The 12,092-nt window shown below is 52.9% G+C and overlaps 1 protein-coding gene across 1 annotated transcript in view; it reads left to right on the top strand.

Moving 5' to 3' along the window:
* The window catches only part of Col27a1 (collagen type XXVII alpha 1 chain), a 119,173-nt gene that overhangs the window by 44,375 nt on the left and 62,706 nt on the right, over positions 1-12,092 (top strand). The window contains exons 12-14 of the mRNA XM_041632459.1: positions 154-198; positions 5,630-5,683; positions 7,431-7,475. Of these exons, the coding sequence (XP_041488393.1) occupies positions 154-198; positions 5,630-5,683; positions 7,431-7,475 (144 nt within the window). The remainder of the gene's footprint in view (positions 1-153; positions 199-5,629; positions 5,684-7,430; positions 7,476-12,092) is intronic.

The raw sequence follows: 12,092 nt of genomic DNA, 5'->3' as shown, positions 1-12,092 counted from the left end.
AAGCTGGGAGTGCTGGCAGCTTTCTTTAGGAACTCCCCAAAAGGGGCTCATGAGTCCATGAACCTCCATGCAGCCGGCACTACTGCTCTGTACGAACATTCCAATCTCTCCCCCTGGAACCTGATGACGATCTTTCTCCTCTTTCCCCCACAGGGGCTTCCTGGTGTTCCTGGCAAGAGGGGCGAGATGGGTAGGCCGGTAAAGATTTTCCGTGTCTATTACGCAGACTCTACGGGTAGCCCCACCTCCCACTGACCATACTGCATGGGTGGTCCCTGAGACCTGGCGCTGTCTGCCTCTCTGCTCTGTTTCTTGACTGTGGTGTGGGGCGGGGTACCCAGGTATAGCTGCTGGCCTGAGATGCTGCCTGGGGTTCCTGCTGCTCCGGGTGTTTCCTCTATCCCTGTGTGCTTCAGTGGCTTGTGGGTGTCTGGGGCTTCTGTCAATGGCCAGCAGGGACTAGACGACTTACGTACTTACCCATAATGCCATCTCCACAGTGTCAGGTCCCCCACTCAATCAATCTTTGTACATGCGTATACAAGGTTACACGACTGTAGAGTGTGATAGGCCATGATAGGAGTGGGCCCAGGATGATTCAGTGTTCGCCTCTGCCCCCAAATCTGCTGGCTCTGTCACTGTAAGGGTTTAGTTTACCTCTTGTTCGGCCGTTGGTGGGGTATAAAGAGAATGGCAAGGCCTAGAGAAGCTAACTATTATCCCAAGGCTTCGCAGTCACTGAACAATTGACTCTTGGAAACACTACACGGTACCCGTATTATAAAAGCAGGTGTCCTCTGCCAGGAAGCCATTGGTTCCGGAAGGGGATGTGAAACTGTTAGGGACAGAGTGATGCGTGTAGCATCCTTTGCTGGGAGGCTCGTGACTCACTGAGACATTCTCTCACCTTTGCCCCCATGGATGGCTTAGCTCTCTGCTGACACCCTGCAGGGTGCTGTCCAGCCTCAGGACCCTGGTTATCTGGCCAGGCTTGCCATTGACCAGAGAATGCAAGTTACTTGTCTAGGGTCGCACAGTAAATAGGCAGCAAAGTCGCCTAGGACACTCGATAGCACAGGGCGCTTTGTGTATGGTCCCGCCTCTCTCCACCCAGTCCTTTCTCCTGAGGAATCCGTGGCTCTCACCCCTGCCTCACCCCTCGTGCTAGAAAGGGAGTGTGTAATTCTGGAAGAAGGTCCAGATATAAACTGTTGGCAGCTGGCAGCTGGCAGAGCGTCTGGCCTGGCTGCTTCAGTCATATGCACAGCAGATGGCGAGCCCTCTCCCAGCCGGAATCTCTCGCTGATTCTAGGCGGCAGTGAGCCCTCTGGTCTAGCTCTCTCTCTCTCTGGATCTGCCATTAGTGCCTTCTGAGACCGGGCCCACATAGCATTAGGAAGGCGGCCCCAACACTGGACCAGATGGCCCAGATTGGCTCAGTCTCTTGCTGTGTGACCCAGAGATGCTGAGCACTTGTCCGAGGACACACAGCTCTCTGGTTCAGGACAGGGCTTCCTGCCCTGGGCTTTTTCCAGACATTGAATAGGGAAGCAGGGAGTGTATACTCCCACATGGGGAAACTGAGGCCCAAACAGACAAACTGAAGGTCTGGCTAGGATCTCCGTGAGCCTGTGGCCTGCCTGTGCCCATCTCTTCCCTTTGATGGCATTGCTCCGGTGGATTTCCTAGCTGGCTTCACAGATCAGGGTAGGAGATGATCTTCATAGTGAAGTTGGGGGTTGAGAGCCTCAGGGGAGCTTCTCAACAGCACATTTCAAGTACAGTAGGAAGGATGCAAGCTAGACCTGTGCAGGAACTTCCCGACATTCAAGAATGTAACTATTGGCCGGGCAGTGGTGGCGCACGCCTTTAATCCCAGCACTCGGGAGGCAGAGGCAGGCGGATCTCTGTGAGTTCGAGACCAGCCTGGTCTACAAGAGCTAGTTCCAGGACAGGCTCCAAAACCACAGAGAAACCCTGTCTCAAAAAAAAAAAAAAAAAGAATGCAACTATTATACCCTTTAAAAGTTGGTGGCTCCTGGAGGCTGCTGGATATACCATGGTGGGTATCAACCCCGACTAGTGGTGTAAAAGTGCATTGCAGCTTGCTGGGGACTAGATGGAGTAGTTAATGATGCTTTCTTAGCTCCTCTTACCTAGGATGCAAAGGGGTGTCTCGTTTGCAGGCTCTGAGACATAGTGAAGCTCGGCAGGTCATCTGTTGAATGCTCTCCTGGCCCTGTGTCCACCCGTGGGGCAGAGGAGCAGGTTCTGGAGTCAGGAACATGGCTGAAATGCCTTTAGAGGTCTGGGCCTTTGGCACATTGCTGTCCACACCTCAGGCCCTCTGAACTGTTGCCATTCAGAGAGGGCGGAGCCTTGCCCCAGTCTTTTTTATTTTGCTGGGCCTGGTCCTGCTCACAGTAGAGACTTTCAGTCCCAGAGGGACCCGACCTGGGGGAGCAGAGGAGCCAAGCAGCAGGCCCGGCAGTGAGCCAAGTTCATTTTTCGGGCCATGGGCCAGGCTGCTGCTGTCAGGGATTGGGGCACCAGAGGAAGCAAGTGCGTGCTGCCATGGGCTGACGGCAGTCGCATTGTCAAACATACATTAGGCGTAGCCAGTAGGGACTGGATGGCCAGCAGGCCAGAGACCCTGGGTAGCCGCTGGGTCTACATGCTAGGCTACATAGCATGGCTACATGCTAGGGAGTGGAGTGGCAGAAACTTTGAATCTGTTCCCGACCAGTGCAGCAAACTGCTGTTCACCTAGGCTTGCTCCATCTTGACCACCTGTAATTGTTCTCTCACCTTTAAAAGCTTCAGTATTTCCTAACAGTCTTCTTAAAGAAATCTCTGGACTTCCAAGGGTTGCCCATTCATTAGAGGCAAAGCTGGAGCTGAAGGAGGAGAGCTAGGTGAAGGAGGAGGAGAGCTAGGTGAAGGAGGAGGAGAGCTAGGTGAAGGAGGAGGAGAGCTAGGTGAAGGAGGAGAGCTAGGTGAAGGAGGAGAGCTAGGTGAAGGAGGAGAGCTAGGTGAAGGAGGAGAGCTAGGTGAAGGAGAAGAGCTAGGTGAAGGAGGAGAGCTAGGTGAAGGAGGAGGAGAGCTAGGTGAAGGAGGAGAGCTAGGTGAAAGAGGAGAGCTAGGTGAAGGAGGAGGAGAGCTAGGTGAAGGAGGAGAGCTAGGTGAAGGAGGAGAGCTAGGTGAAGGAGGAGGAGAGCTAGGTGAAGGAGGAGAGCTAGGTGAAGGAGGAGGAGAGCTAGGTGAAGGAGGAGAGCTAGGTGAAGGAGGAGAGCTAGGTGAAGGAGGAGGAGAGCTAGGTGAAGGAGGAGGAGAGCAAGGCCGTGGTGTATGGTCTTGCAGAGCCAGACATAGTGTGCATTAGTGCAACGCTGTCATAGCCTTAGAGATGCTGAGCTTCTTTTAGTTTTTCTGTCTATCCTTGGTGTCACAGCGTAAACACCAACAACTCTGGGACTGGGCTGCCTGCAATCAAATCCCCACCATAACTATGTGACTCTGGACAGGTTTCTTAACCTCTCTGGTCAGCATAGAGCCCCTTTTGTGACTCTACTGAAGTTGGTTGTTACTGCCATGGCTTTGTCTTCCTGTGGCTCACCGAATGGCTTAGCCGGCGTCTGAGCTGCAGCAGGGCATCATGGGGTTTTGGACTCAACCTTCAGAAGGCAATGTCTTGAATCTCTCCCTGGTCTTAGCGTTCACTGAAGTAAAGCAGGCATAACTCAGGCTCTTAGAGCCCTCTGGGTGGTAGATCTAGGATGGCTTGGGGCTGTTGGCCTGAATACTTACTGGGTTTGAATGGAGTGTCAGGCCAACTCACAGCTGCCTAGTGTGTAGAGCCCACCAGATGCTGCTACTTAGACATCTCAGGCCTTGCATATAAGATGGACGAATAAATGCCCAGGCTAATGGACCTCGTGCTTAGAGGAATGGTCTTCTTCCTCATCTCCCACCTTGTCTAGGGTCAGGCCTGTCTTTGGGGATCAGCCCCTCAGCACATCGCACAGCTGCTAGAGAAGCCAGGGTGGCCCCAGTCACCTCTAGACCCTTAACCTAGAGAGCAGAACAGGCAGTCCGCAGGCCTTGCCATTGAGACAGTATGGAGCCAGCCAGGGCTGCACTGCACATTGTTCTCATTCCATGAGGGACCGCCTTCCTACCCTGCCCCTCCCTGCCCCCATCCCAGCAACCACCACAGAGGGACAGTCAGTGGCTTCAGAAAGGGTCCCATATCACAGCCCACCTGACAGATGGCTCCTGCCCCATGAGGTGACACCACTCTACATTATAACAGTGGGTCTGGACGGAGAAAGGCTAGTGTCAGTTAGGCGAGAATTCAAGAGCATGGAAAGAGAAAGCTTGTATGGGTCAGATGCACTTCACAAGGAGGGCTGTGCATGGACGCACTCTGTCACTCATGTGCCTGTGTGCAGCTCACAGGGGTGGAACTGGACAGAAGCAGGCCAGGCTCTCAGCTGAGCTATAGATTGTTTTCCGGCCTTGGTTTGAGCCTCAACCTCCCCCATCAGTTAAATAGGATCAATCACCTTTCCATCAGCAGTCAGACAGGCGTGCAGCCTTGCATGTGGAAACAGCAGCCTGTCCCAGGAGATCGAGTGTCTGCATGCTCTAGGGTCTGATGCTGCGCTTCCGCCCTGTGCTGCGCTGTGCATGAAGAGGGAGGGCCTGGGCATGCAGGCCTACATGCTCAGACACAGTCGGACCACGGGACTGTTCCTGGTTGTGTTGCTTTGATTTCCTGTTCTCTTAACTGTATGTTCCAGAAGTAGTAGCAAGTCACAGTGTGAGGCTCCTCCGCGCGTGTCTCCACTGTCTGGTTGCATTTGCATCTGCTCTTTCTGTCAGGCAAACATGAAATTCGCTTGCATTCATCCTGGGGAAGCCACATTGGAACTGGAGGCTCTCCCAATGTCCCTCCCTTTCCTTTGAAGTAGGAATGATCCTACCACCCCCACCACTGCCTGTCGCCTCCTACAGCTGATGTTTTTCCAGCTGCCTTGCTCCCTGAGGGGTGCAGGGCTTCTTAGTCTGGTCACAAAGGGGCTTAAGGCCCAGACCTGCCCAGGGCTGGTGGCCCAGCCTCTTTGCGACCATAGCGCTGATCATCCCTAGCAGTGTGACCTTATGTGACCTTGCCATTTGCCCTGTCACAGCCTTAGTTTGTAGCATAAGAATGGTAATTCCACAGTATGGCTTCTGAGGGACAAAGCACAGCCACAGAGGCCCTTCCTTTGGCCGGTGGGGAAACTGAAGCCTATGGGTAAGAAAGGCGCACTACAAACCTCGGCCAGCTGGCAATGGTCTAGGTCTGAGCCTAGCTTCCTGCCTCAGTCTGCGCCATTTCCCCTCCACGGGGACCAAGTTCCAGACCTGGGGGTGGCGCCTGTCCCATTGATGCTCAGATTCACTGCAGCCTGTCCCTTGGTTCCATGTGTGCTGGTATTTTGGGTAGCGGGGAGGACTTCAGAACCCCAGCTCTGAGGAGTGAGCCAGCTCAGACATTGTCCTTGTATCCCTTGGGAGCATGGCCCAGAGCCAAACTGCAACCTTGAGTGCTAACCTCCATGTTTCTTCTCTTTCCTTACCACAGGGCTTTCCTGGAGACTTTGGGGAAAGAGGCCCTCCCGGGCTTGATGGGAACCCTGTGAGTACCCCCAGTGCTTGCCAATAGACCAGAGTATAGCAGACTTGAGGGGGAGTCAGACAGACCTGGGTTGTTCCCAGGCTGGAGATGCCCTTGGTAAAAAAAAAAAGAAATGAGAAGATGTCTGTGAGTTCCTTTCTTCTATGGGTTTCTGTGGCCTCCAGGGATAGGTCCACCTACTGAGCTGTGGGCTGTGCCAGTCTCTGGGGCTTTTGTTTGATGGAAACACCCCAGCTACTGCCTGGAGTCTTGGTAGTTTGTCTTGGTAAAGCCAGCTGCTGCAGACTTTGAGGAAGGCAGATACAAGTTCCCAGGCATCTTCAGTCTTACAGTTTGTAAACACACAGAGGCCCAGCTTGCCTGCAAGGAGTTGGCTTGCCCTCCCCTGGGGAGTCTGTTTGCTTTTCCCTTCTTGTCCCAGCTCCAAGCCCTGGTGGGAGAGGACATTAATGTCAGCCTGGGATGCAGACCATGGCCAGTGTTCTCAGGAACACCTGCTCTGGTCCTTGTCTTTCCCTGGGTCTCTCTACAGAGCAGGCATGCCCAGCTGTGCCCACCGGGTCCTCCATCAGCATTTCAGCATGTGTTGGGCCATTTCTCTGCCATAAATGTTCCTGAGCCTGACCTAACCATGTGCTCCATAGACAAAGCTGTGGCCTCACCTGGCCATGTGCCCCAGGTACAAAACTGTGGCCTGACATAGCCAGGAATGTGGAGTTTGTCTCTTGGTAAACCAGTCCACTCCTCTACACCCCAGCTTACCTCTGGAAATGCAAGTCAGAATGCATGCTTTAGAGAAGAGAAGGCCATTGCAGCTGTTCAGTGGCAATTGCCATCAATGCTAAGTGTCCATAACATAGTCCCTGGTCTCTGTGCCACCTCCTTAGTCCATTATACTTGGCTAGGGAGAACTGGGTGGGACGGAGGAGGGAGGGAAAGGAGGAGTGACCTGTGGAGATGCAGGAGAGCTGAGGTAAGGTCTCCTGGGGAGCAAGATGCATTTCAAAGGTTCGCAGGGGGAGCAAGGGCCTTCCCACAGGTTTGCCTCTTCATGGGTTAGCATCACACTGAAAGGGATGAGACCTGGAAATTTCCCTGGGTTGGGAGAGATGTGTTTCTCCTTAGGGTCTAGGGGAACAGACAGTTTCCTGGCCTTGGCATCAGCTCTGTCATGGAGTTGCTGTGGGACCTTGGCAAGTCGTTCCTTTCAGGGCAGCCCCACAGCTGTGTCAACAAGGACAGCCCTAGGGAGAGGCTGGCATTTCTTATTGTTAATCGGTTTCCAGAACCACAAGTTTTTATTTTATTTGAATGGGAGCCAGACTCTTCCCCCGTGTTTTTCTGTTCATTTGTTTGTTTGTTTGAGTTTTCTGTTGTTTTGTCTTGTTTTATCCTGGTGTGGACAATAGATGGTCAATTTATGATGCTTTGGGGGACTGGAGTTGGAGGGTCAGCCCCACATTGACCCATCCTCTTCCCCGAGGCAAGAACTCCCCCTAACATCTGGGAAACCCCAAGAATGGGGGGACCTGGAGTCCACCGACCTGTGTGTCTGTTCTCCAAGCTAGGTACCGGGCTTGGAAATTATAGGTGGGACAGACAGGAGAGGGGAGTCTTCTACAACCCCAGGTCAAGCGTGGAAGAGCTCCTAGGGACCGTGGTCAGGAAGAAGGTCCCTCCGACACCTGCATGGGGTACGGTATGGAGGGGCACAGGGAAGTCACCACCTTGATTTCTGTGTTTTCAGGGAGAAATTGGCCTGCCAGGGCCACCAGGAGTCCCCGGCCTCATTGTAAGTACACTCGTGCCTAGGCCCTTGGTGGGCAAAGGTGGGATCCAGGGAATGAGGAACAGGCAAGGGACCCATGGAATGAGGAGGAGAATGATGAGCAGGGAGAGAAAGGGAGGCAATCCTAAGCCATGCTGTGAGCAGCTCACCCACATTCTCAGAGCCTGCTTTCTCACTGATTGGACAAAGAGGAGTCTTGGCATATGGGCGGCCAACCATTCTTAGGCTCACTGTCTGTCTATGAATCACAGGCAGGCAGACAGTGCGATAGCAGCCTATTCAGCCAGTGAAGGGCTCAGCACACAGGGAGACTGTGGCTAGCACTTGACCATGACTTTGGAGAGAGCACCCAGTTTAAGTCCCAGCTCTATGAATCCTTGTTGTGTGACCCAAGCCATGTCACAGACTTTCTATGCTTTAGTTTCCTCTTCTAGAGCAGAGTCCTCTTGGATTCCTCATGGTGAGGATGTAAGGAGCGGTGGGCAGTGTGGCCAGCTCCAGCCCTCTGCAGGTGCCAAGGCCGTGGGCCATATCACTATCTCAGCGGCTACCTGTGTAGATGCCCTGTGCCAAGAGGCTGGGGAGCTAGAAGGGACAGGGCCTCTGACTATTCCGGGCTAGAAAGACCTCAGCAGGTGGTGCTATCACTCACCCTAAGGCTTGCTGCCTGGCCTCCAGAATTAGTCTTGACCTTGGGCTCAGCCCAGAGGACCAATGAGAGGCCAGAGCCTGGGAGGAACCTAGAAACGTCCCATAGAATCTGTTTCTCTCCTCTGGACTTATGAAACCTGTCGTGTGGTGGCAGGGGTGTAAAGTGGCTCCCCAGAAACGACGGTTGACCTCATTCTTCCAACAGCTGTGCTGAGAGTCCTCTTCAGGTGGAGGCTGAAGATGGCGTAGGCAGAGTGGGAAGCTCCCCATTCCCCAGTACAGTCTGTCCTTAGGAGAGGGCCCAGGGTTCCCCAGAAACACTGCTCCTGCTCAGGCAGGTGGGAGCAGAGCCTGGGTGAAGGGCGGAAGCCAGGTTAACCTTGGCTCTGATCCCCAATGACGGCTTCACTGCCATGAGCCCCAGGAACCATCCGTCACATGGTATCATTGTCCTCATTTATCCTGGGAACTCAGCTGCGCATAATCCAGTCTAGGCGCTGGAGCCAGACCTCCTGGGTTTGAGGCTTAGCTCACCCATGCAGATGATCCCAGTCCTGATACAGTTCCTGCCCTCCTGTCCTTCAGTTTCTTCACCTGTGAAATGGACATTATAGTAGTACTTACTTTGGGGGATTTTTAAGAAGCTTAACTAATACACAGTATTTAGAATATAGAAAGACTTCAAGCAGTAATAAACATAATAATAGCTATTTTAATTTTTTTGTTACATGTCTGATAGCATTGCACATTGGAACTTAGTGGGAGAGTGTGTTACAATTGACTAGTGATGTCTGCTTTGGAGGAGATGCTATGGCTAGCTAGTAATATTCTCCTTGGCTGAAGATGCTGTAGTTGACAGTGATATCTGCCTTGGCTAGGATTGGGGAAGTATCAACTTAGACACTCATCTCTTATGTTCATTCAACAGAACTCTGCTGACTACTTTCTTTGGCAGCATGTGCCATGAGAATCTGAGAACATGCTGGAAGTCTTAGTATCTATTTTTGTCTGAGCTCTGAGGCTTATGTAGCATACGGTCATTAAGTTCCAGTGTGAACATCGTGGGTGCTAGAAACTCTCTTCTTCCCTGGTCTATCCAAGCAGAGTCCTCGCTTTCCAGTGTTTATCTGTTTTGAGCCCAGGTTATCCTCAATATCCCTGAGAGGCTGTTAGGGTCAAATGGCCATTGCCATTTCAACCCCTTCAGCCCCTTCAGTGTGAGCAATACTGGTCCCAAACGTTACTAAGGGGGTACTCACGATCCTGACAGTCACCGTTGGCATGTGTTCCCATTTGGCATTGTCCCAGCATCCTCTGGGTTGGGTTCTTAGAAGAAAATGAATTCTGTTTGGATGAATTAATAGGTTCTATGGACCCAGAGACTATTGCTTCTGTGATTCTCCTGCCGACACTCGGCAGGTTCCTTCCACCCTTGGAACTAGCAGACAAGATGCACATCGCGCGTGGATTTGGATGACAGATGTGATGGTTAGGACACATTTGTGCTAGAATATTTACCTGACATTGAAATGTAACCGGGCTGCCCTCTTTCTGTTCTGGCCGGATGCCGCAGCTTACAGTGTTTCTTTGGAAGGTGGGAAAGCAAACCTCAGGTCAAGATCACATACAAGGCAAGGAAGGGAGTTTGATTCAAATCCAGAATCCCCAGCTTCCAGTCAAGGGACCTTTCCTGTCTCCTGGGATGAGCTCTGAGCATGCCTGCAGTTCTCAGCCCCATGCCTACAAGGTTTCCAAAGAGCTTCTCCATCCTCCTGCCTCCTTTGTACTGTGTCTCTTCCCTCAGCCTCCCTCACCTGGACTAAATTCCTCCAGCCTTCGTCACCCGGATTCTCTTCCTCTAGCCTCCATCACCCAGAATCTCTTCCTCCAGCCTCCCTCACCTGGACTCTCTTCTCCCAGCCTCCCTCAGCCAGACTCTCTACCCTCAGCCTCCCTCACCCTGTGTCCTCCACTGACCACTGTCAGCCACTCTTTGCCTATTTCCATATTCCCTTCTCTGCTGGAATGAAGTTCCTCTCATTCTAGCATCTTTAGGTGGGGTCACTGGGCTGGACCTAACACCAGGCTACCATGAAACTCCGAGCGAGTACCCCCTTTTGTCCTGGAGATCTGTGAGTGGAAACCTGAAGGAGAGACTTCCTGGGGAAGTGGGAAGGAAAGAGAGTCTGTCTTGAGATGTAGGAGGAAGAGGAACTGAGTCATAAGTGGTTTTCTAGAACGTATGTGTGTGTGTGTGTTGGGGGGACGTGGATTCCATGCTTTGGTGGTCAGTTTTTCTTTTTTTTTTTGTAAAAACCAAGATATACTCAACCCTCTGTCGGGAGTCAACTGAAGCTGCTCTCTTGGGGCCTACAGCCTGCCTCTGTCCATGTGTCCCCCCCCCCCGTGTGTGTGTGTGTGTGTGTGTGTGTGTGTGTGTGTGTGCACTGTCTGCTGTGCTGGTGTTCTGGAAGCCACGCCCTGCCCTGGTTCGCCCTTTAGGGAGTGGAGGTGTCTGGCTAATGATCCATGAATATCCCCAGTCTCCAAGGTGAGAGCACTAGAATCAGCCCTCTCGGTGTCATCAAAGCTTGTAGCTGGCCTGCAGGGAAACTACCCACTTCAGGATCTACACCTCAAGAACCTCTTTTGGATCTTCTGTTCAGAGAAATATAGGGACTTCAAACAGAACCAAAGAACTTGTGATCTGTCCCCAAACCCACAATTTGAGACACTGTTGTCCTCTGTGTGGAGAAACTGGTCAGCTGGTGTTAACCGCCCTTGCATGCCTGACCCTGATCATAATTAAATGAGCACACCAGCCCTGGAGAGAGAGAGGGAAGAAAACAGACTCAGAGAGAGCAAGACGCCTACCTCAGATTGCACAGCCCATAAACCGGGGCTCCGCCTGCACATGTCACTCAAGCTCCTCACTGCCCCCTCTGTGTCAGACAGAGACGGGGTGTGCAGGACACAGGCTAGGCTGTGCTGCTCTGGTATAAGACCAGAGACCCTCTGTGTCAGACAGAGATGGGGTGTGGGGGACACGGGCTAGGCTGTGCTGCTCTGGTATAAGATCAGAGCCCCCAGTTTCCTGTCCCTAACCTAGGACCCCAAGAGGCTCAGTTTTCTTCAGGCAGCTCCCTGGTGGGTAGGTGAGCAAGACCGGGGCTCTTCATGCAGTCATTCATCAGGCAATTGTAAGGCACACTGCTTGTGATGCTGCCCCACTCTGCCGGATACGGGAGTCATGGCGAAAGGCCTCTGACCAGGGGCCTGGCCTCAGGCTTGTGGTGAGTCGGGTGGTTGCCTGTGAGCACATGCAATCTTAGTGTTTACACAGGGACAGCTGTGACAGAAGGCATTGACTTCAGACCCTAGAGCAGGGAGGTGACAGAGCTCTGGGCTCACGGTAGGGTGCTGTTACAGGAGCAAAGGTGTCAGTGTCTGCCCAGCGCACCAAGCTAAGACACAGGTAAGCCAGGGACTGGGGACAGTACAGGCTAGATGTCCCAAAGAGAAGCTGCAAGGCTGGAAGGAAAGGTACCTTGGGAGGAGACAGGGTCCTGCATTGGAAACCCCCACAGGTTTCCTCCACGGTCCCCTGCAGATCCTGATCTGGATTTCTGTGTGATGGTCTTAGATTCTTGCTGTCGGTAGCTACCCCAGGTCTTGTAAGCGTGGAATCACACCAGGACAGACAGACAGTCCTGAGGTCTGGTCCTGCCTCTGCCTGACTTGGTACTTCCAGGGCAGATTTCCTGGACCCCCGTTGTTCTCAGCTGTGACTGCCATGCCGGTTGTGTGGGTGAGCAGTGGTCAACTGCCTGCCCCGGCCCCATGCTCCAGAGTCTGGCTAGAGAGGACTGGACTAAGGAGAGTGGGCAGCTGCCCCTGGAATTGGATACACAGCAGGGGCACTTTGCTTCCAGCTGTGTTGGTTGTGATCTTGGTGGAGCCTTGAGAGGA

This window comes from Microtus oregoni, unplaced genomic scaffold (genome assembly GCF_018167655.1).
Source record: "Microtus oregoni isolate MIOR12 unplaced genomic scaffold, Mior012 000041F_ref0000270, whole genome shotgun sequence".
Classification (NCBI taxonomy): Eukaryota; Metazoa; Chordata; class Mammalia; order Rodentia; family Cricetidae; genus Microtus; species Microtus oregoni.
Note: the sequence above shows the minus strand (reverse complement) of the source record. Positions and strands in the feature narration are given on the sequence as shown.